This window comes from Cuculus canorus, chromosome 1 (assembly GCF_017976375.1).
Source record: "Cuculus canorus isolate bCucCan1 chromosome 1, bCucCan1.pri, whole genome shotgun sequence".
Classification (NCBI taxonomy): Eukaryota; Metazoa; Chordata; class Aves; order Cuculiformes; family Cuculidae; genus Cuculus; species Cuculus canorus.
Window position 1 is genome coordinate 157,158,819 of NC_071401.1, and position 23,467 is coordinate 157,182,285.

The 23,467-nt window shown below is 46.0% G+C and overlaps 2 protein-coding genes across 4 annotated transcripts in view; one reads left to right on the forward strand and one right to left on the reverse strand.

Moving 5' to 3' along the window:
• GSG1 (germ cell associated 1) overlaps positions 1–23,467 on the forward strand; it is a 92,476-nt gene that overhangs the window by 32,519 nt on the left and 36,490 nt on the right. Inside the window, exon 1 of one of the 3 annotated variants that reach the window (XM_054057040.1) lies at positions 9,255–9,439. The exons of 1 other annotated variant lie outside the window; for it this stretch is intronic. The gene's annotated coding sequence lies outside the window, so the exon portion shown is untranslated. Of the gene's footprint in view, positions 1–9,254; positions 9,440–13,882; positions 13,908–23,467 lie in introns of those variants that run through there. One more of the 3 variants, XM_054057027.1, reaches the window with a different exon arrangement.
• On the reverse strand, positions 6,602–21,728 carry EMP1 (epithelial membrane protein 1). The gene is made up of 5 exons (XM_009556591.2): positions 21,557–21,728; positions 10,151–10,268; positions 9,143–9,245; positions 8,895–9,035; positions 6,602–8,296 (listed from the first exon to the last, which is right to left on the reverse strand). Exons 2-5 carry the CDS (start codon positions 10,226–10,228, stop codon positions 8,133–8,135), a joined length of 486 nt encoding a protein of 161 aa, XP_009554886.1. The 5' UTR covers positions 10,229–10,268; positions 21,557–21,728; the 3' UTR covers positions 6,602–8,132.

The following is a 23,467-nucleotide window of genomic DNA, read 5'->3' on the forward strand; positions in this document are numbered from 1 at the left end:
GAGCTTGAGAGCCTGACAGGTCCCCTCTGATTTCCCACTCCTATGGAGGCAGATTGGGAGGTGGCAGCTGTGTGCCAAGGATGCAAACAGCTGGAGGAAAATTAAGTCTCTCCAACCCCTGAGAGGTTAAGATGAGAAGTTAAAAGGAGACAGTTGTCAAAGTGCCACAGGAACTCCCACAATCCCCAAAGCCATGGTCTTTTCTTGGACCTCTCTCATCTCTGTCAAAGCTTTGATGACTGGATCAAATAAATGCTTTCTAATTTGCAGAATCCTTGGAATGAGTAAAAGATCACCTTCTTCTATGCTCAGCTTCACCTGCCTCCTGCTGTCTGGGCCCTACCACACTTCCATCTCATGCAGTCATGCCTCTCTATGGGCATGCAATTATACAGCAGTGACCATTAGATTTACTGTACTGTAAATACACACTTTTCCTTTATTGCAGCAAGGTCATTGCAAATCTTCCGTTAGGCATGTGGCAAAAAAAGAAATGACTTCTCTGATTTCTCTGCCTCCCTGCTGTGGGCTTTCAAGGTCTCTACTGGGTGTCTGTGTCCATTTTTTTCTGGCTTAGGTGTTTGAAATGAGATACTTACATTGATAGCCCTCTGCACTTCCCACAGATTTCACTCATCAGTACTAAAAACATTCCTCTGAAAGCTGATTACCTTAATACAGATATAGCTACTGGTCTGTTGCAGTCAGACTTTAGGAACCTGGGGGTTGCTCTTTGGAAAACTGGGAAAAGACCCTGTCCTGTTAAGATCCACTGTAAGTGGAGTTAACTAGAAAGGGCTCTTCTGAAGCAGGAACTGTAGAGGTCCTAAACGGCTGTACTCTTTCAATCTTCAGGCCACCCTAGCACTCCCTCCATTCTCTCTTTCTATCCTGCTTGCCCCAGCATAAGGCATTTAGTTACATTTAGAAAAGTACCTTGGTTTCTCTGACAGTACACAGTAGAGGGGATGGCATTAACTACAGAAGTTAGGGGAAAATCCCTTTATCTTCTTGAGCCCAATCCAGCTCTCAGGGACTGAAGTGAATTGAGCCACATTTTTTTCAGGGCTGATGGCTAGAAAGTTTTTACTCATTCCTCTGTAGAGTTTTTTCTTCCATTTCCATTTGCCCTGTAGATTTCTCATCGTTGATAAATACTTCCATGATGTTACATCTTATGCAGGACAAGGTGCCTCTGACATGCCTCTTTCTTTTTCTGTGTGACATGCCACAGGCCACTGGGGAGCCTGTCTGAGGGCTGCCAAGAGAAACTATGGCACAGTCCCATTTCTGAATCATACTATGATAAAGCAGCACTGTCCCTAGCTGGCCGTGTTCATGCCTCAAATCACAAGAACATAAGATGCATTGAGCAGAGGTATTTGCTAGGCTTGCACTGACCTCTAGTGACAATGCAAGAGACTGAGGTCTTCAGCCGTCGAAAGGCTGGAAGGGCACACACGGATCCTCGGTGCTGGACAGTTTACAATTGCGTGTCCCCGTTTTTGGAAGGATTGTGCCCGTGAGCCTCTGGTACTGCCTTGGGGAAGAGATCCTACTGACTGATCAGGATCTGTCTACTTGGTAGATGATTGTAATGTTTCTCAGATGCCCCCAGCTCCACATACCTCCCCACGGAACTGTTTGTACTCCCTCAAGCCACTACGATAGTCTTTCAAGTTTCCTGGAGTTTTTATTCTTCCTGTCCGTATATCTGATCTGTCATTTCTTTGTGCTGCCCCATTACTGCACGGCATCCAGTGACTCACTGCCAGTCCATCCCTCTAGTATAGGCAATGCCCATGCTCCTTGCTTCTGCAATAGTCCTGAGTACTTCACTCCTACCTCTCACCTCTGCCTCCCTCTTCTCACACCCTGGCTCTTTGGTAAAGTCTGCAAGGCCTTTCCAGAGTTGGGATGAAATGTGCAGGAGTTCTGGTTTCTTTGTCACAAAGCTGCTTGCTGTGCTGCATGGTTATACGTCTTCTGCGTGATGCACAAGAAGAAACTCCTACTTCAGAATGTCATTTAGAAAGAAAGCCCCTTAAAAAGATACATTAAAGGTGTCCTGAGGCTATCTTTTACCCCGATGAGTCTGAAAAAAAAATGGTGAGAACTTTGGACCCAATTCCGGGACCTGCTAACCGTGCCCTCAAAATCATGAGCACCTCAGCCTTTACAGACATCAGAAGGACTCATGGACTATGAGCAACTCCTGGGAAGTCCTGCATTGCCCAGGAGCAAGATAGGGACCTGCCATGACTGCAGTGTGTGGAACAAGTGTAAACCTATTAGTCAGCTCCTCACTTCACCTCTGCCCTGCCCCAGCTCCATCTCATACCCACGGCACCACCTTTACTTTTATTGGCTAAGCTGCTCTGGTGTGTTTACGCATGCATGGCTTCTTGGGAACTATAACAAGATACTACCTGATTCAGTTGATATTCCACTGTCTTTCAGAGCCACACATCCCTCTGCCTTCCAAAAACCCTAGGAAGCGCTTTTACTCACTGAATTACAGCTCAGCCCCGTCAGCTCCATGTTATCATCAAAGCAAGGCCCAAAAAGCTCTACAGTGAGTATGTGGATGATATGAATCTTTAATTCTTGGAGTTGCTTCCAGAAGAAGAAATAATCTATGATGCCCCGTGAAACTTGGGAGAAAAAAGATCATATCCACCTGTGAACCCCCAAAGTCAGCCTTCTGTCTACCTACAAATTTCTCTGGAAAGTGGAGAGAGGCAGGAACACCCCCAATACCCCTTCCTTTAACACCTCTGTCTGCATTATGCTCTCCATGTCCTCTATATGCAAGTGACCATACCCACAGGACAGAGTTCCACAGCATTTGTTATTTGTTCTTCCCCTAGACCTCATTACAGATAGATCCAGCTCTGTTGCCCAAATCCTGACACTGAGATTAGCCTAGGAGACCAGATGAAGCATCTTGGGTTTTCATAAATCTCTGATGAGGAACATGCCTCTAGGAAGATGCTGGCTGGAGGCCCCTCACGTGGTGGTCCCTGGCTAGCCTGATCCACACAAGAAGCCTGAGAGAGAACGGAATGGAGGAAGGCTGCCAGCTACAGCCTTCCACACTAGGTTGAGCAGAAAGGCAATCAAGTTTGCTAAGCACTGTAACAGATGACAAGGTGTATATTTATACCAGATACCCACATACTTCGGGTGAATTGTGCAACATGAGATTTGTCATCATGCATCAGAACCCTCGTGTATCTAATCCAACACCATGGCTCCAACAATGTCAGGAGAGCTGAGCTGCCTGCAGTGATGCACCTTGCCAACTGTGCAATGCAGGAACAGAGGGTCTGGGATTAAAATTCCTCCTCAGTTCCCTCAGCAATCAACTAATATCCTGACTGTTCTTATTATTGGAGTAAGCAGAGCTGCAAATGTAAATAATCACAGGATTAGGCAGCCTTCTAAAGACAACTAGTACAACTGCAGCATACATTTCAGGGCTTCCCCTGGGCTGGGTATGTTTTAGGTGGGATAATAATTTCTGCTGATTTCATCTTACTTTCCTCTGTTAAATGATTCTTGGGCTAACTGTGCTCTGGATGCCAGCATTGAAGAGTTATTCCATCGCTGGGAATGACCTATAATCTTTCACATGACTCCTACCATCATCTTTTATGCCTCCTATCATCTCACTGTTCTTTCATAAAATCACAGAAAGCCAGATTGGAAGGGACCTCAAGGATCATCTGGTCCAACCTTTTTAGGTAATATATAGTTTAAATGAGATGGCCCAGAACCCTGTCCAGCTGAGCCTTAGAAGTGTCCAGCGTAGAGGAATCCACCGCTTCCCTAGGAAGATTATTCCAATGCTTAGCTGTTCTCATGGTGAAAAATTCTCTTCTGGAATCCATTCGGAATCTTCCTAGGAGCAATTTACACCCATTATCACTTGTCTTTCCCATGCGATTCTTTGTAAAAATGGAGTCTCCAGTCTCTTGGTAGATACCTGTTACGCACTGGTACATTGTCATGAGGTCTCCCCTAAGCTTTCTCCTCTCAAGGGTGAACACACTCAGTTATCTCAACGTTACTTCATTTGTCAGGTTTCCTAGTCCTCTGATCATCTTTGCATACTTGATTTTTGTTGTTGGTTTTGTTGATGTTTTTTTCCTCTGTTGTCCTTGCTGCAAGGGAATCAAGCCTTTCTCCTGCCCTATGTGTGCTGGTAGGCAGCTGCGCTCCGTAGTGGTGCTGCTGCCTTTGTGTTTGCAGCACTATCATCACCGCTTGATCAGCCTGGAAAGCAGTTACTTTGCTTGGACAGTTTTGGCTTCTGCCGTTCACAGAGCAGGAATCTCCCTTGAGCTGCCTGCAGCAGCTTTGCAACACTTCCCTGAACAGCTACAGATCATTTCAAACCCACTAGTGTGAGCAGTTATTGGACTGCTTCTTCCCAGCTCGCATAGCCTGACTCTCTAGTGAAAGCAATAGTGCTTCTTGCTCTTGCCCCCTTGGCTGTCCCCCCACTTTTAGCTCTTCCTGCAGCAACCTGCTCTCCTTACCTTGTAGTGAGTACGGAAATACCTTTCAACTGTTTCTCTTGAGAATGGCTAATAAAATTATCTGTGGCAGAAATGCCTTCTTATACTGAACACCTCCTGTTTATCCTTAGAAAGAATAGAAAAGATGGGCCTGGCAGGGTTGTCCTCTGTGTAATGCTTCTGCTAATTCCCAGTGTGATTTTAGTCAGCACTAGCATGTGGACCATTTCTCTGGTCTGGTTGATTTACTGGATTCATGTGTCCTGAATTAGCTAGTTCTTTGTCTATGGAAAATACCTTCTTCCTTACACTGTGACCTTCAGAAAAAGGACCAGGGAGGGAGACTCCTTCCTACGCTCTGTGGTGGAGTCTAAGGCATGGGAATTGTTTTATTTCTCTGCTTCTCCCCATCCATAGGCTTCTCATCCAGTGTAAGGACTCTGTTGTGATTTGTCTCTGAAGTAGTCAGGATCAGTTTTTGTCTTGGCTCTTGTAAAACATGATCCCTGAGATCCCTATAATGGCTCTTGCAGGAGTGCCATGACTTTGTGACTCACAGTCTGTGTAGCCCTGTGTCAATGTTCCTTCACGCTGTGTGGAAGATGATCTTTGACCAAACACCTGACATCTGATACAACCAATAGTGCCATTTGCTCTTATCATTTTCCTCTACTTTCTGTTTTGTAATTGATTAATTGATCTTTATTGGCATTTGCTTTTCTGTTTAGTGTGTTCTGCCCTGCCAGTTTCCAATGTAATTCCTTGCCTGTCGGCCCCTAATGTAAGAAGACTCAGAAGATGGTGATGGGAGTGGGACAAAGACTGTGTCATTTGAGAGGGGGTATACTTAAGGGACTGCATTGACTAGGGTTGTCAGATGCCAGAGAAGCCACTGACCCTTTGAAAGCCCAAGTGGTTTTTCAGGCAAACCAAGATCCATATAGTGTCCGGTACCCATTGCATCCTTGCTGAGCTGCCAACGACAACAGTTTGTGGTAAGACAAAAGTTGTTGGAGGTTGTTGTTCAAAGATTTAGACCGTTACCTGTGACCTCTCTTGGGCATCCCCAAAAAGTTGGGATCATTTTGTTAGCCTGTAAGGTATCACATTGTCATGTGTGATCTGAGCCATGCTAGAAATAGGTCATAGATACCAGCCAAGCAGTAGGTGTGTCCTGGCAAAACTCCTTGGCTAGCATCCCCCATTATTCCCACCTCAGCCACTATCTCACATCTCAGTTACCAGTGTTAGTTTGTAGCCAGAGAAGCCTTGTCCCGAGTGCCTACCAGGTCTTTGGTTACCCTGTGCTTCTAGGAGAGGATGAGGCACAGGACTTCTGGCTCCTCCAGAGACCAAGACAAGTATCCACTCATGGCATCCTGTGAGCCTTCTCATACCCTGCTGTGTATGAGGTGCTTCTCTGGTGAAACTTCAGCTCATAAAGATTCATGTCAAAGTTCTGCTCTCAATTAGCATGTCTTAGCTCTCCCTAAGGTGGTTTCATTGATAAACTAAAATTTCCAACCCCACTGATTCGCTAAGCCTTAGATCACCTCATGTCTCACAGGCTTGTGCTGTAAATTTGCTGAGATCTGCCTCTGTCCTGGTCTTTGGACTCTGCTCAAACTCTAGAGCTACTGAGGTGTTTGGCCAGACAACTCTAAGGTGGCAACAGCAACACCAAGTCAAGTGGTCTAGGCAAACACTTTGGTGATTTTACTTTGGAACTCACTTGAGCTTGGTCTAAGATGTAACAAATCCTGCATCATCTTAGACACCAGCTTCCATTGAGATCAAATTCTGCCAACTCTCTTGGATGTGAAGCAAAGCCTGACACTGCTACTGAGTGTTAACATTGCTCCCGCTACCTAGTTGAGCTTACTGGGAGCTGAAAGAGGAGATCTGAGAGTTACTCTGCTTCCTCCACCCCTCCAGAACAGGAAATCTCATATACTGACAAGCTAGAGAACGTAGTAGTTCAGCGATCATCTTAAAGGGATGAGCTTTGATTCAGTAGAAACAGCAAATGCTTCTGTTAACAAATATCTGAAACACTAATGAAAAAAAAAACCCAACTCTTTATAATAAAGGGAATAAAATTTTATTTTTATGCCCTTAAAGTTAAAAATATGCATTTCAAAATATTTACAATGACTATATATGTAATAACCTTTGTTAATGAAACAGCAACATACAGTACTAGAATATATCCACCAGATTGATAGTCTGCACAAGAAGAAAATGTAACAGAGAGAGAGAGAGAGAGAGAGGTAAACAGCACACATGCGCAATCTGCACCTGTTATTGTTTTTGATACCCTCTGCCTTTTAGTTGTGCATGGAGTCATGGGAAGTTTTGGCCTCTTGTCCTTTATAAATGCTGCTTGTGACCGAGTCTTTGAACTGACAAAAATTCATGGGTTGCAACAGTACCAATGCCTTACTTTCCCATGCCAGCCTTTCACATGGGAACTTTGTACTACAGAATGGACTCAAAATCTCTCAGCAACCCTAGGAAGTAGGTACAGTTTCACAGAAAAATTTGGCAGATGGAAATGCATCGAGTTAAGTGACTGCCTAAGGCTGTGCATGAAGGAGCAGAACTCACAAGCTCTGCCTCATCTCTCCTAATCTCTCATTAGGGAATACATTTCTTCTGCTGACCAGTATCATCTGCCTTTGAGATAGGCTGTGTCACAACATGGAACTCTCAATTAATACCACGTACCGGGTAATGATGTGGGGGAAAACCCTACGTACTAAAGGACTCCTCTCACTAAAGATCTGTGATGTTGCAATGCTGTTACCATTTTCTGGAGCTGAACAAAAGATTTTAGTGCAGGCTTCCCTCACTCCCAACCCCCCATGATTCCCTCCCTGCATGTGCGTCAATGAGCAACTGCATTCTCTGTATTTAGGAACCCCTGTGTATCTTCACTTTCTCTCCCTCTCTCTCTCTCTCTTCATCATCCACACCTGTATATTTGCCCTTCCTACCTGTATTTAACTCAACCATGGGAATGTCAAATAGTAAATACAACAGAAAAAAAATGCTACCTTATTCCTGTAAATATTTTAATACTAATTTGATCTGATTTCTATTGGTTTGCTTCTCAATCTAATGTCTTTATCTTTCACATATGTGCATATATATAAAAAATGTAACAAAAGGCCCATCCCATTTGTTTCAATGGACAAAAAAGAGGATTCATAAGCCTCGCTGCTCAACCCACAAGGCACAAAGAAAGGTAAGTGAGGCTCTAGGAAAGGAAAAAAACATAGCCCTTTTTTGGTGCCCTTCAATCATCGCTGCGGAGCTTGAAGCTTTATGAAGTTATGACATCACTTTGCAGAAAAGGAGAACAACTGTCTGGGTCACTTGTAGATTTCTCATGCAACAGCCCCAGCAGTATGAGATCAGTTGGAGCTGCTTCTCCCTCTCTTTTGTGAAGGAGTTTCTGAGAATTCTAGCATTGTTAGTGATTTTTCTGTGGTGGTGGCAGTGGTGATGTTGATGGCTGTTTCTGTCTATTGGCCCAACAGTTCTCTCAGCAGAGCAATTCTTCCCCATTCCCAGTAGCCAACCCTCTCCCCTGGACTCCTATAAGCTTTATTTTTTCCTGAGAACGAGGTAGAGGATACCAGTGATGAAACTGAAGCAAAAGCAAATCCAGGCCAATATGAAGCAGTAGCCATGGTGAGTATTTGTGAATGCAGGCATCTGGCCCGTGAACCGAGCCGTGTAAATGGAGACTCCAATCAGAATGCACACCCCTGTGGAACAGAAGAGGGAAAAAGAGAGTTAGAAAATGCACAGAAATCAGAATTCTGCAGGACTTCTAAAGTGCCATTGTTCCCCCAAGATCATAATGCGTGTCTTGTGCCACATGAGAGAGGGCCTGCTGTCCATTAGGCTTATTTACGGAGGATTTCTTTTGCAGATATGACGACATAAGACACCTGGGCCTTGTTTAGTGGATGCCATGGGGAGTAAGCCTTTTTTAGGACAAAATCAGTAACAAGATCTGCAGACAGTTTGTTGCTATGTGTTGAATCCCAAGAGCAGTAGCTGTCTAACTGTTTATTTCTATGTTCCCCCAAATACTTGAATTTTATTTGTTGTCTTTCAGAGAAATTTTGCAAAACCCACTAGGATTTTCTAATGAAAATCTAGGAATATTTTTGTTATATACAGAAAAAAAAATACCAAACCAACTTTCCAGTTCCTCAGAGCTATTTTTTTATTAAAAAAAGTCAGAAACTTTTAGCTGGCTGACAACCTCCCCCCATGGCCATGTACGGCAGATGTATGACTAGCACTTGCAGAGTCAGTGGGACACATGCAGAGCTATCGCAAGGTGGGCGTACTTACAGCAAACCAGCATGATGCCTCCAGTGATGTAGAAACGTTTGCCTTTCTCCAGGGTGAACAGCTGGACAATGAACATGACGAGTGCAATGACAGAGAAGATGATTGAGAGGATCATAAAGGCTTGAACGGCTTTGAGGGAAGCTGTAAAGACACAGGGAAGAGATTTGAGAAAGTCAGGACTCGGCCTTGGTATTGCGTACCAACGTTCTACAGTTCATCACCACAATGAAAATGCAGATTTAACTTACCCTCATTATCACTGCTGACTGGCAGCTGCTCACAGGTCCTGTTGCAAAGCAGCCACAGTCCTGATGAGACTCTTTCTAAGTTGGAAGTACCCACCATCCAAACCTGAAACAGGATGAAACAACTGCATTAAGCGAGAAGGGGGCTTACTTGCTCTTCTGGCCAGTCGTCAGCCTAAACCGTAAGGGGATCAACAGTAACCCAAATGCCACAAGACAGAGTTTTAAAAGTCCACGTGTGTTGGCAGCAGATGAACAGCTGAAGCGGGTGGGAGACGACGCAGGCGTCCAAAAGTCCAGGTGAAATACTAGGGACGTCTGTCCGCATGATCAGGGAGGAAAACACTGAGACCATCTTCTCCCTTTCCCCGTGCGAGGCGGCAGGAGCGGGAGAGCAGGCAGCAGAGGCGGGGGCGAGGGTCCCCGAAATGGGTCCCAGCGGGGGGAAAGGGGTGCGGGAAGAGCCCGTCCGCGGCCGCCAGGGGTCATCCTCGCCCCGGGTTTCCCCCGCAGCCGGCTGGAGGGGACCCGCGCTGCCCCACCGCTCCTCCCGCTCTTGGGCTTTCCATCGGGAGCGGCGCTGGAAGCTGGGCATGTGGCTCCCCCTCCCGCCCCCAGCTCTCGGCAGCGGACTGTTGCCGCGGGGGAGCGCCCAGCTGTGCAACAGCCTGGCTGCCAGATGGGATGACCAACACCGCTTCAGCGCTGTCATCTGCTGATCTCCCCTGCTCCTCGTGGGGTTCGCCGGGATGGAGGGCGTTGGGGTGCTGCCAGGTGGGATTTGAGAGTGGAGGGCAGCAGAGAGAAGCTGCCTCCTGTACCACCTCGGCTGCCTTTCTGCTCCCTGAGCGCACTCGTCACTTCTTCATCTTTTACTTATGGCTGCGAGCAGGTGTCCCTCACCTATAGACTTGAGCGCCCACCCGCCTGTCCCCCTGCCAGCAGTGTAAGGGGTTGGCTACTGCTGCAGAAGGTGGCAGCTGTGTTTATTCCATGGTTGTCTCTACTTACGTTGGAAATGGTGCAGACGAAGAGCATGATGACGGTGGCGATGTGAACCACAAAGATACCAGCCAGTAGCACCAACATCTTGGGTCCCTTCCAGGTGGTGTCACCGATACAGAGAACTCTGGAGGAGAATGAGAATAGATAGAAGAGGTGAAGGGCTGAATCAAAGAATAGTGTCACTATAAGCCTTATTTACAGATGGGAAAACAGGTTGATCTTAAATCCATTCTGGAAGCATATAGTCACAAAAAAAACATTGCTAAAACCTTTGTCAAAATCTTCAACAGAGTTGCTCAATAGGCTGAAGAAAGCTTGAAGGTAAAGGAACCAGTTTGGGAGGAGATGTAGAGCAGGGGTAGCTAGCCTGGGGACAGTTTAAAAATAGCCTGAGTATATACACAGGTTGCTTAAATAAGTGTGTGGTTATGTAAAGCAAAAATTACATACTCCAGGCCTACACTCCAGGAAGAGGAGTTTTTGCCCACAGGATTCACAGAGGACTAAAGAGATTTCCTTGTTCCCCTTTTCCCTCTCACGGCACAGCCTCTTCTAGCTGATCTGGGACGTGACAGGTGGTGCGAAGGACTGTTTTCCTGGGTGCATCAGGTATTCAGCAGAAGTGGAGAATGGACTCAGGGGCTACTGCTAATCAATGGCCTGCTCCATTGTGTGAAGAGGGGAATAACCAGAACAGAAATGCTGCTGAGATGTTCTGGGGTAGCTGAAGATGATTAGGTTTGCAAGGAAAACAGCCTATTTCCCTTTTAAAACCTGAGGCATGCAGATCACTTTACTACTGCAACAAGATTCTCTTCTAATGCAGATTCCTGTTTGCTTTGTTTTGGTAGGTTTTTTGGGTTGGTTTTGGTTTTTTGTTTTGTTTTTTTTTTTGCCTCTGTACCCAGCAAGCTTTCACATTTTGTAAAATTCCCTGTCATTGCTAAACATGTGATTGGAATGGGAAGGGAACATGCTCTAGATAGCTCTCACGACACCGTTCATCAAGGCCGCTAATTCCTCCCTTGAAAATGCAAAATACAAGGAACAAGCATAAGCTGTGAGAGGGAGTAGAGGCAATTCATGAGTGAGTGAGCATATTCCCTCGCCTTCCAGGGATTTATTAGTAATCATGCACGATAGCCATAGAAATCTGCTTTATTTCCTATGAAAGGCTGCTTCATACAAAGTTTTACAGGGCTGTCACTCTCTCTTGATAGTGCTGGTAGTATCTAGTATGTGATTATTGTTGGCTGTCAAGTTATTTTGGTTTGAGTGACTCAGGTGAGGTTTGATGCTGTCACCATTTTTACAGGGTGTGGTAACATTGTAATGGAACAACACAATTATACTTTGTGTTTTCTGTCACACAAACTGTAACAAAAGGCATTTAAAGTCTCATAGATTTGGGATTTTCTTACTCAATGACTCCACTTCCTCCACTCCTGTCTTCCCTCTCATTGTGGCCGTGTGTGGGAGTGTATTCCTGTAAAGCGCTGCAACTATTCCTTGCGCTGCTTTGGTTACAGTTTCCCAAACCACAGTAGGTAGGCAGTCTCTTCCATCATCAGTTCTTTGTCTAGTTCAGCACTAGCTGATGACTAGGAGGAATTCCTTGAGTTCACGATCTCGAGGAACCTGCTATTAGGTCATTCCTCCCACCCAAAAGAGGCTGCTCCTTGAAGGACAGTTAAGGTTTGGTGATTGGTCCCATCTCCTCAGCAAGAACTTGTCCACTGTGAGGCTTCCTTCACCTGGAGAAACCTCTGGAGTTGTTTAGCCCTAGCTTGCTGAACATGAGCCAGGCTTGCTTGTCTTTGGAGTGACCTAGCAAAGCCTTCATGCTCTAGCACTTGATTTGCCTGGATGGTCTACTCACTGTGCCCTCCCTTGCCACGGCATCTGCCTTAGTGATGATCTTGGAGAAAGTACAGCCTTCTTAGGAGTTCCTCTCTGACTGTAGTGACAGTCATTTATGACTGCAGCGCCACTAAAATCCAGGTTCTCAATATTATATGCAGCCTACGACACGAAAACACCTGACCTGAGAGTTACACCCCTTCTTTCCATTGACTGCAGAAGGAATGAGGGTTTCAAAATGCTGGACAGAAACTGATATAGCTATCACAATTGTACCTTGAACTGATAAACTGTTGCTATTGCAGTGACTAAGTTATATACCTGCAGCTGATGTCTTGAACAGAGCCTCTGAGTCAAATCTTCCCATCTTTTTTTCTGATTACCTTGGTTCTTACACGAAGTGTAACAAGTGGTCTTGCCACCATAGTGTGTTGGTATGCATGCACCAAATAGTGGCAGACTTGCCTGCTCTGAAATTTGCCTTTATTGAACAGCGGCTAAACTTCCTCCTTTCTTAGGTGGATCTATTTTTCCATGGCATCTTTAAAAACTAATTCAGCAGGTTTTTGCGAATCATTTTTGAGGACGCTCAACAAAGCCCTGTACTTGAAAGACAGAAAACCTACTTTCATGACGCCCTAAAGAACTGGAATAATCCTTTTACATGCATCTTCTGTTTGCATTCAGAAATAAAAATGAGGGACAGATGTTACTTTTCAATGTAAAAAAAAACCCCAAACCCCACACCTAGAACTTTGACCAATACACTAAGAAAAAAGCAAATCCTTTATTCCTTTTGCTTATTTTTTTGCCCTGTTCTGACACTGTTTGAGAGCACTGTTAGTTCAGGTGCTTTCAGTGCACTTGCTTCCTGAGAACGTCAGCACCTCTCCCTGAACACACATGCTATCAAAAGCAAACTCCTGAGGATATGTGCTCACAGCTTAGTTTTGGTTCTTTGTGAGTTAGAGCACAAGCCTCCCTCTCTATTCATCTACTTTCCCCTTTATTCATCTCTCTCTGCTTTTTAAATAAAACACTAGAGAACAATCTCAAGGGAGCAGTGGGTGAATGAATAGCACTGAAATAGAGTCATCTCTGTCTTTGACAGCATGGCATGGACTTTTCTTCCCATTAGACAGAGAAGCTGGCAGAGCATTGGTGACTGACAGGATACTCTTTCCATTTGTTAAGCATGAGACATCTTTCTCCGCTACAGGGTGGGGTCACATCGCTGGAGCAATAGGACACAATTGCATGCAAATGCCTTTTCTTCCACTTCCATACCTAAACTGCAGCTGGATTTGGAGCTTCTCAGGCTCTCCTTGGGCTATGAGTCAGTCTTAGCCTTCCTAGAGCTGCCATTTTTTTCCATTGACTCACACCAAAGCTCCCAAAACCACAATTATTTAACCCTGCAAGAGTCCAGGACATGCTGCCAGCTTTAGGACTGTTTCTCAAGAACCAGTCAAGCAACCAAGTTATGAATCCTGCATTGAGCCTCCTGGCACATCTTCCAGAGAAGACACCCCAGATAAGCCAAGAAAAACAGAGCTGAGACATTACGGCTGAATGACTGCTGAGGTAGGACAGGCTGATAGGGAAGAAAGAGTGAAGGTCATGCACCTGCTGAACAGCCTGCATGAGTCAAGAGAAGATCTTGCACTGATGACAGTGGGCTGAGTTTCCTTTTCCTGGGATGATGGATGAGGAGAAACAACAAGCCACACCAACAGTAATTATGAATAAGAATCACCATAGCAGCTTTCACCACAAAAAAAACCCAACTACAAATAAGCATGACACCCTTATCTGTGTAGAGACTATTTCTTTGACCATGCAGGAGTGCACATACTGAGGAACAACACATAACTCTGCTGCACCGTCGTTCAAGTTCAAGCAGGTAAGCACTACATATTAAAAACTAAGACAAAGTCTTCTCATGCAGACAAAGCATAGCCACACATATTGACCTGCTGTCTACACTTAAAGTGTTTTGTATCCTTCTGTCTGGAAGGCCATCTGGACAAGTGAGTCCTTGCCCTTGGTTTGCTGCTCAGCAAAACATCAGGATGGAATGCAAAGTGCCACTTGGAGATATGACAATGGTCAATTACGTAGTTCCTCAAATATAGGAAGTGGGTTACTCATATCAGGTAGTGGTCCTTTGCTTTTGGCAGAAAGTGTACTGTAGTGAAAGAAGTGGAGGGAAAGTGCGCAGCACGTTTTTCCAAGAATGATCAGGTTGTTTGGAGTGAAAATTCAGAGCACTCTCAACTAAATCTGAAATATTTCAGATACAAAGTGTTCCTAGAGGATGCAGCTCATCTGACTTCCATTCCCAGTCTCCTCTCTGAACTGAGGTTTCTGCTTGGGACTGCCTTTCCCAGGGTGAGTTGGTGAGGTATACTTTGAGAGCTGCTGGCTGAGGGAAGAACTCAGCCAATAGCCTGAAGCAGCCTATAGTGTCCATGGAGCAGAGGACATCTAAGTCGCGCCACCTGTGAGCACTGTGGTGACCTCTGACTCCTCTAAAACTCAGTTTTTCAACTGAAGTCCTTTGAGTTTGATACATTGAATATCTCAACACAGGAAAGATGGCATTTAGGGGGAAAAGGAAATTATTTTGTCAGAATGCCAACAAAAATATCCATAAATTGAAAGTAACAGAGATTAAAGAAATTTCACCTTCCTCAGCTGCCACCACAAAATATAAGGAATGCAGCAGTTAAGTCAGACCAGTGGTTTGTCTCACCCACTGTCTCCGATGGTGGCAGTAGGAGGTCCAATATTTAGAGAAAACGTGAATCTGGCCACTGTCTGATGTCACACAGAGTACACCAGGAATACTGGAGGTTCGAAACAGGGACAAGGCCACTTGGTAAGGAAGAAAAAAACTGGAGAGGACAGAAGAGAAAGTAATAACTATTTGATATTGAGACAGCCACAAACTGCCACCTCTGTCACTGGTGTATTCCTCAGTGCAAAGCCAACCTACAAATAACAATGTTACCATGATGCTACCTGTAAGGGAAACCTTGGGGTGGGATAAAACCACCTGCAGAATTTATAGGTTTGCCTTTTGACTGAGCTGAGGCCCTGACTGCACCTTAGCCCTGCTACCACTGTATGCCCCGTTATCGCGTGTGAATGGAGCATGAGTCTTCGTTGTGCCCAGAGTAATCTAGCAGGATGCAAAGATGTGAAAATCTCTGTGATATCGTGGTGGCTTGGTGACTTTGGACCCATCACGTTGTTACTAGAAAGCTCATGACAACTTGAAACAAACCACCAAGGAAAAAAATCTTTTTGCTTTCACCTTTGCTCTCTTTCTTGCTTCATATCCAGCTGAATCCAGAGTCCTTGCTGACTCCAGACTTTTATTAACCACTGTATGCCAGTGCTCCTGTTGACAACCTGGTTTTCACAGACTGGTCTGACTCTACTTACAAGTCACATGCTTTATATAGACATGTGGATGAGTAGGCTGATGCCTCTGGAAAAAGATTTCACATCTGTGGGGAAAAGGTTGGGCAGGAGGCGTATGTGGGCATATGAAGACCTTTGGAGGCTCTGGTTTATGGCACTGAGAAGATTTTTGTGCATGTATGGGTGGTGGCTGTGGTGACCACACTGGGTACAGTGAGTAAAAGTAACAGACAAATGCCAACCAAAATGAAAGTGTAGAATAGCCTGAGGGGCTACAGTTGAAAATAAGCTTAAGTAAATGGAAGATTTTGTGTGGTTCTTGGCACGCATTTCCTGGTGCTATGGTCTCCAAGGGATCAGGGGAAATGCCTTCCCAGGGGAGTGATAAAGCCTAAGCATGTGAATGATTTCTTGTGAGGCCAGATGAAGTTCTTGAGAATCCACCCTTGGTAATGAACCTCCACTTGCTGAGATATGCAGGCGGGAGTCACAAAAGATGACACACAAGGATTTTCCAGTGCTCATGCTTGTGATTCACATGAGAGTGGGGAAATACCAGAGCTCCTAGGGCAGACAGTGAGAAATTGGCTTTTTCTCCAGAAGAAACCACCCTCAAGTGCTCAGCCATGTGACAACATCAACTGAAGCTCCAAAACTCACTTGGTAGTAGGAAGGGGAAGAGACATCTGCCTGCGGCCTGGCAGGCAGCCAGAAGCTGCTGCTAGAGGAAAACATTCTTATTCCTCGTATTAGACATGCCAAGCAAGGGCTGGGACTGATGGGCAGCAAATAAGAGTGAGGGGTGGGGAAGGGGACCACAGAGCTAATGGAAGCACGTAAGTGTTCCTCTGCTTCTTTGGAGGTGTAATGGGGAGCATCCTCATGCACTAGCACCTGGATCATCCCTGGGTAGGTTAATCAGACACGGAAGTTGCTGGAACTTGCAGAGGTTCAGACAAGATGCTGAGCTATCTGAGAAACACATGTGGGAGGACTGATGGTCTGGGCAATGATGTGGTGTGTGTAGGGGTGTGCATCTGCAGCTCTGCATGGCTCCCTTTACAAATGGGACTGTGCATCTGTGGTTTCCCTGTGAGCAGAGCTGAGCTGTGTGTGTCTGTCTGTCTGTCTGTGTGCTTTTGCATGGCTTCCTTATGGTTGTGTGTATCTTTCTATGTGACTTTGACACTGACAGTGCCTACATGGGAGAAACTACCTGATAGCTCTGACAGTAAAGCTCAGGTTACAGTGTGGTGTGAGCAAAGGTGCACAGATCATTGGATAGAGTCTTTGGATAGAGGTGGAAGGTCTATGGAGCCCACATCAGCTGTGCTTTTGGCTGCATTTTAAAATTAAAACTGCAGTTCTCTGATTTATATGGATAGTTTCATAACAACCTCTTTTGTTTTTTTCTAAGGGAGGGTAACTCTGAAAAAGAAGTGGCTCCTTATCAGATAGCATCCCTCTCTCTCAAGACTGCAAAAACTTTTGAATGTGCCAGCACAGCCTATGAGGCACTGTGGTCAATGTAACTCAGGCATCTAAAGAGCCTGAGCTTTTGCATCAGTCTGCCTCCAGGGTGTCCTTGTTCCTAAAAGCCAGTTTGGAAAAGACTGTGCAGTATTAAACTGCAAAACTGCACGAGAGCTCCTTCTTTCAACTCACAATGCATGAGTAATGCGCTGGGACTCACAGGAGCGTAAGTATAAAGCAGAAGCAAGAGGATGCTGTGCAGCTTGGAATTGGTCGGTGCTCTGTGCGGGGTAGGGTAAAGGTGATTGTGAGGTAAAATGCCCCATCTGGCTCCAAGAGGGCTTCTTACACCTGTGATTAGTACAGTCTGGCAGAACAGTATTAAGGGTCATTCTAGCTCATGTTGTATACAGAAATTGCTTTCCAGGAGGCATCAAGAATGCCTTTTGTTGGGGCACACCATGCTGGCCTGGCTGCAGTTGCTGGAGGCCAACTAGCAGGCAGGTTGACTCAGCTGTCTGAGCTGGCATGACAAGCAGCATGACATGCCAGTCTCAGAGCTCAGCTCTACTTCAGCTGTGGTCCACATTCCTTGAGCTGGTCTTCAGCAAACTCCTGACCAGCCTGCTGCCACAGATCTGAGCATTTTGAAGCTCTCCTCTCTTGTTCCCATGGCTCTCAATGACCTTTCCAGTGCCTTGCTGAGGCCTGCAGGGGAGATGACTCTCCAGAATAAGCATGTGGACACCGGACTCAAGTCACGGCATCTGCTTTCACAACTCCCCTCCTTGAGCACACTCTGCCCTGCCAGGGCAAAAGGACAGCAGAAGTCCTTGTCCTGGATTTCATGTAATCCAAATATATTGCCAGGTGGCTCCACATCACAAAAGCTAAGCCTTCGGCATGAGTCACTGCTAACCTGCTGCCAGCCACTCCAATGTTCATAATTCATTGCATTTCTCTGCATGGCTGGGGATGACCTAGCCCAGGATCCGTCGCTCAGCTCTTATCCTGGCTGTCTCCACATGCCTGCCATACAGACTGGTTTTCACAGGGGAAAGGGGATAGATCTTAATTAGGAGCTTGGAAAACCGGTCACTCCCTTGGGTGGTGTGGGTTCTGGAGCTAGGTTGTCCTAGCCTGTCCCTCCCTACCATGACAAGGCATGGGCTACATTTGGTCACTCAGAGAGCAGCTTCCACATACTCTCTGACCTGGTACAAACAGTCCAGGAGGAGGGGGGTGCATGGAGCTGCAAATTTGGCCAGGGTTTCCTTTGTTCATTGTCCAGCTGCTCTAAGTAAGGAGATGCTTTCCAAAATTCTCCCAGTAGGGCCTGTAGAACTCATGCTCCAGATGGCAGCCCTGGAGTGCACTACTTTGCTGTCCTTCCTACAGTGTAACAGCAGAAAGCAGTTTGAAGAAGGAGGCACACTAGATTTCCCTCTGAGCAGTTTACATGCGGAACTGCTGCTGGACTCTGTGTCATGCTGTGGGATAACTTGATGTGGACTGACTCTGACGGAAGATCTGTATAGTCGCATATGAGATGGTTCTATTACAGCACTGTGGCTACTAGTTAGTTATCAGTCCTAGTAGGGGCTGTCAAAAGAGCAGGGATATGGAGAAGAGCCTCCTTTTCTGTGCAGGCTGCTTTGCCACCGCAGAAAAGACCCATGAAGTACTAAGCATTCATGTTCAGGTAGGAAGCTAAGAAATCCCCTTCCTTGCTCTCCCTTTTGGGGGTGTAAAAAAGCACTTCTGGGGCTCTTCCTTCTCCTTGCCTTGAAGGAAACATAAAGAAACCTCATCTTTTAGTCCTTTTCCAATGCTTTTTTTTTTTTTTTTTTTTTTTTTTTTACAGAACGGGAGGAAGGAAAAAAATTAGGAGTGCCACACCCTACAGCCTGCCCTGTGTTGTGTTGGGTGACAGTGTGGTCAGCTGCCTATTGAAGGGTACAGGCAGAGGAGCCCGTTGAGATCAAAGAGGTCTACTAGTGCTACTTCTTGCCTTGCAGGGCACTTGACTGTCTAAAGGCAAATCCCAGCCCAGCATCAGGTGACTCCCCTTTCAGCATCGGGTGTAGGCTTCAGCGAAAAGAGCACCGTTCCAGCAGCTGAATGGAAGTAAGGGGGTGAATAAGTGAAAACATGTCATGGAAGGGGTGTTGCAGCTGCTGTGTGGGATTGATGGGGCCCGTGAAGCCCCATGGGAGCAGATAGGGCTAAGAAAGCAGGCTTTATCCCACCATCCCTCCTTCTTTTGCTCCAAGGAGACTCAAATAGGCGCAGGCTGTGCTATGTGCCAACTTTGAAGATGGGAGGGTGATGAATAGATAGAAGGATTCATGCTTGCAGCAAATCTTCCTGATCTCATTATAAACAAGGCCCCAAGGCAGATTTTTTACCAAAAAACACTGGCTATTATCAGCAGATCTACCAGAACTGTTTCAAAACACAAACCCTGTTCCACCTCAGGCCACCAAACAGTAATTCCCACATGCACTTGCATTATTCACACACCGCAAAATTCAAACACCACCGGCTAGGCCAGCAGGACCAGTTTTCCAAGCCCAGGGCTTTCTGTCCTCAGCAGGATAGTGGGGAGCACTAGCAACCAAGCAGCTCTGAGGCATCCACTCCAAAACTATGTGTTTCTCCACAGGATCCCAAGTCCCTCCTCTATTAATATATCCTTGGGTGTGGCTCAACTCCATCTCAGACGTCTACCTTGGGATGACACATCCCAGTAGAGATGCCCAGCTCTCACATGAGTGTAGCCTGGATGACTGTTTCAGACTGTGTGCCACGTGTTTGAATGGTTAGTCATAACTAGGGGGGCTTCCACGGGATCCTGCTGGGAGGAGCTCCTTAGTTGGGTGTGCAGCGTCTCACGTGAATGAGCTGCTTTTCAACTTGTGCTTCCAGGCACTGCAATGTTAGTAATAGTAAGATACCTCAGTTTTGATCCTTATCTTATGCTGATCATCAGGGGAGCAAATAGGAATAAGCTGTCTTTAAGCTCACACTCTGTTAGAGCACACGTTTGGCAGCTGTGAGGTGAGCTGAGTGGAGGCATTTGGCTGACTTAAACTTCTGTTATCATAGAAACAGGAGCTAATGGGCTTCAAGTTTTCACACTCTTCATGCCCAGCTCCTCCTTGTATGTTTGTTCAGAGAAGAATCCCACTCCATTCAGAAACGTCAAGTGGGCTGTTCTTGGACAAAACTGATCTCAGAGGTGCCTTGAGGAATTCAGAGCATTTGAGTGAAAGTTGTTCAGTCACCATAGCGTTATTTTTTTTTTGTCTTTGGCAAATTAATTTCACTGTTAGTCATGGTAAATGACAACTTCTGAAAATGCTTTCTACTCAGACTGATTGCTGCCTGACCTGGAAACACTTGCTGCTTCAGTCAGCTCATCTGCCACTCAAAGATATCTGTTTGTCAGGCAGGAGGCACCCCTGCATGACTGAGCCACAAGCAATAGGGCCAGAGGCGACCTCAAAATTCACAAAATCCATCCTTCTGCCACAAGGTTAAGATTAACTCAGATTCTTACCCATTGGTATAGTAACTATCCAAAATATCAGCCTGAATCCCAGCAACTCCTGACAGGGATTGGGTAAGTATTGGTTCAGTCACTTTCAGACCCATGAAACTGTGCAGGGATGTGTTGGGTTCCTGCAACAGGAACTGAAGTCTAGTGCAAACAAATTGGCTTTGCTGTGCTCCCTTTCTCAGACCTCAAATACAGTTCAGAGATTTGACCTCAAGATTAAACCACAGCAGACAGATGAAGAGAGAGAATTGATGAAGGAGGGAAGTAAGGGAGGGAAAGATTGCATGGAAAAGGCAGGTGAATAGGGAAAATTGATATTCTCTGCAATCCTACACTTTGCATCAGAGCCTCCCCCAACCACACCCCATCATACAGCCCATGCTGCTTTTAGCAATTCCACCCGCTCTCTCACTTCGCCTCTCAGTGCTTCCCACTCCAGGATCTGTGATGCTGAAGAAGGCATAGCATGGATTTCTATCCATCGTGTGGCTTTTATTTGGCTTCAGCCTCAGGATCTGGGATCCCAATAGAAAAACAGAGCTCCTCCCCATTTTACCCCAAAGCTTCCACCTTTGGGGCCTCTCAGACGTCAATTAGAGGGATCACTGCTGTTTTAAATTGAAGCTTGGAAACCTACTGATGTAGGGGAGAAAGGCACGCTGGAAATTGCAAGTGAGAGCCCAAAACGCTGAACCAGCAGCCCTAATTTCAAACAGACGTTTTCCCACGTTTGTAAACAATGCCACTCCAAAAGCGCTTGGCGGCTCCTATGCTGGGGCTGGACCAGGTTGGGCATCCCGTGACTGTGCCCTATCTGTACATGCCCTGGAGGCGAGAGTAACATTGCTGCTGCCAGCACTCTTATGTCTGCAGCCGGGGAGCCTCGCAGTGTTGCTCTGCCCCACAACACAGCTGAATTTCAAAGCAAAAGCTGAAAGCTTAAGGTGCGTCCCGTAGCCAGCACATGTGCCAAGTAGAAGTGAAGTTGTAGAGCAGAGGTGAAAAGCAGGCTGGAGCTGCTGGGCAAGGGGAACAGACGCCAGTAAGGGAGGAAAGTTGCAGAGGATTTTTTCGAGAGCACCTCTTACCGTGTGGGCTGGGGCTGGTCCTGGCACCTGTGGGAGCAGGAGCGTGCTGGGCTGCAGCGCTGGAGTCCTGGAGCGCGGAGCTGTAGTGAAGGGGAGTGACCCTGGGGGTGGTTTAAGTTTCCTCGGTGGTGTGGGAGGGTGGTGTCTTTCCACTCTGTTTTAAAGCAGTTACTATGAATCAGTCTGCCTTTAAAGAGAGGGAGAAGAGGAAAAAAAAAAAAAATTAGTGAGCTACGCCCTGCTTTGTTGGCAGAGAGTCAAGAGTCGCTGGGAGGAAACCAGATTCAAAGAAATCTGAACAGGGCTGAGTCTGACTCAGTGTGGAGTAGAGACCGCAGCCTGGAAAAACGACTGACGCTGATCCAGCTGAGTAACAGAGGCCCATAACAGCATCTGTTTATAAAACTGAACTTCTGGTTGTCATAAAAAAAAAAAAAAGTATAGTTACAAATATGGCAACAGGACTTCAACAACACAATCACTCAAACAAACAGCTGGTTGGCAGGGGGCAACCAGGGCTGGGTGAGTCACCACATCCCCTCCCTGTACTGCACAGGGAGAACTTGTGGAGGCTGGCTGTATGGGGGATGCAAAGCAGACCTGTGTGGTTTGCATGGACAAGACTTTTGGGACTATACCAAGGAGCAGAGGTGTTCAAAATGCAGCTCTGGCCTGGTGATAACTCTGGAGTAAGTTGGCCAGATGGTGGTGGTTTGCTTCTACAGAGAGAGAGCAGGCAAGGAAGATGAAAGAAGTCTGTGATTCAGTCTCCTGAGGTCAGCATTTGTTGTCATCTTAAAGACCTCTAAAAATAGATCCTTTACGTTGCAGGGAATTGACTGATGTAGTTGTTTTGTGGATGCTACAGGCAAGATTCAGTGGAGATGTGCTTGAAATGTGAGTGAGGAGGGAAAAAGTTTGTCGGAAAGCACCTGGGTTAAAATGTGATCCATATAAAATAAAATGTTATAGAGTTGTTGATCTGCTACTACAAGGAATCAAACTTGCCAGCTGCAGAAGCCCAGAAAGAGATAAGCAGAGACTGATAAAATACATAGCAAAGGCCTTTCCTACTTTAATGGGGAGGACACTGCACTGCCTTTATTTGAAAAACAAAGGTGGTACTCTTTGAAGTCTATGCAGATTAAAAGATGTTGCTGTTTTTCAGATTATTCCTCTCTCTGGTGTTTGGTCTAATTTTAGACATAGCAACCTGCTTAAAAACAGACCTATGGATAAAACAGCAGCAAAGATGATACATGTGGTGGGCAAAAACATCACACCCAGACAATCCTGTGGGAATTTTGCCACTGTTGGAAAATAAAGACAGATTGTTGTTACCCAAGCCTAACTGTGTTTCATATCTATGGATTAGAACATGCTTCTTGGTGATATACATGAATACGATACCCAGGGAAAGGAAAATATATTTGCTTGCCCTGCAGAAGCAGCTGGCATTTGCATTGAGCTGTGCTGTCCATTTGGCCTTCCCTATTTCCCCAGCAGACTTTATTGGAGTGAGGGATGCTCAGCTCCACACAAAATACTAGAGCACACAGTCCCAAAGCAGGCTCAGTGGACCAGAGTTCAGCTGTAGTAGAGCAACCGCTGCCTCAGACTTCTTTACAAGTGACCATCCATCTGCAGCAGACCAGCTGCCTGCACGCGTGCAGAATCACCTGAGACTCAGCAGCCAAAACATCTGCATTTAGAACACACTTATATAAGCAAAAACAATGGTGCCCCCTAAGAAGTTGGACATGAAGTGGCCCTTGGCTGGCAAAGCATTATTTGTCCAGAGGGAGCAAACTCATTTTGTATAAATTGTTTTCCAGCCTGGCAGGCCATGTCAGGCAATGGGCAACATCAGACGCTTTGCAGGGAGGCAGCAGGTTTCTGTAGTGTCAGCAT

Excerpts from the sequence above, each read along its gene's own strand:
- EMP1 (XM_009556591.2), bottom strand. The coding sequence starts at position 10,228 with ATGTTGGTGCTACTGGCTGGTATCTTTGTGGTTCACATCGCCACCGTC. Across the intron at positions 9,246-10,150 it reads TCGTCTGCACCATTTCCAAC|GTTTGGATGGTGGGTACTTC; the intron begins GTAAGTAGAGAC and ends ATCCTGTTTCAG. Across the intron at positions 9,036-9,142 it reads AGTCAGCAGTGATAATGAGG|CTTCCCTCAAAGCCGTTCAA; the intron begins GTAAGTTAAATC and ends GTGTCTTTACAG.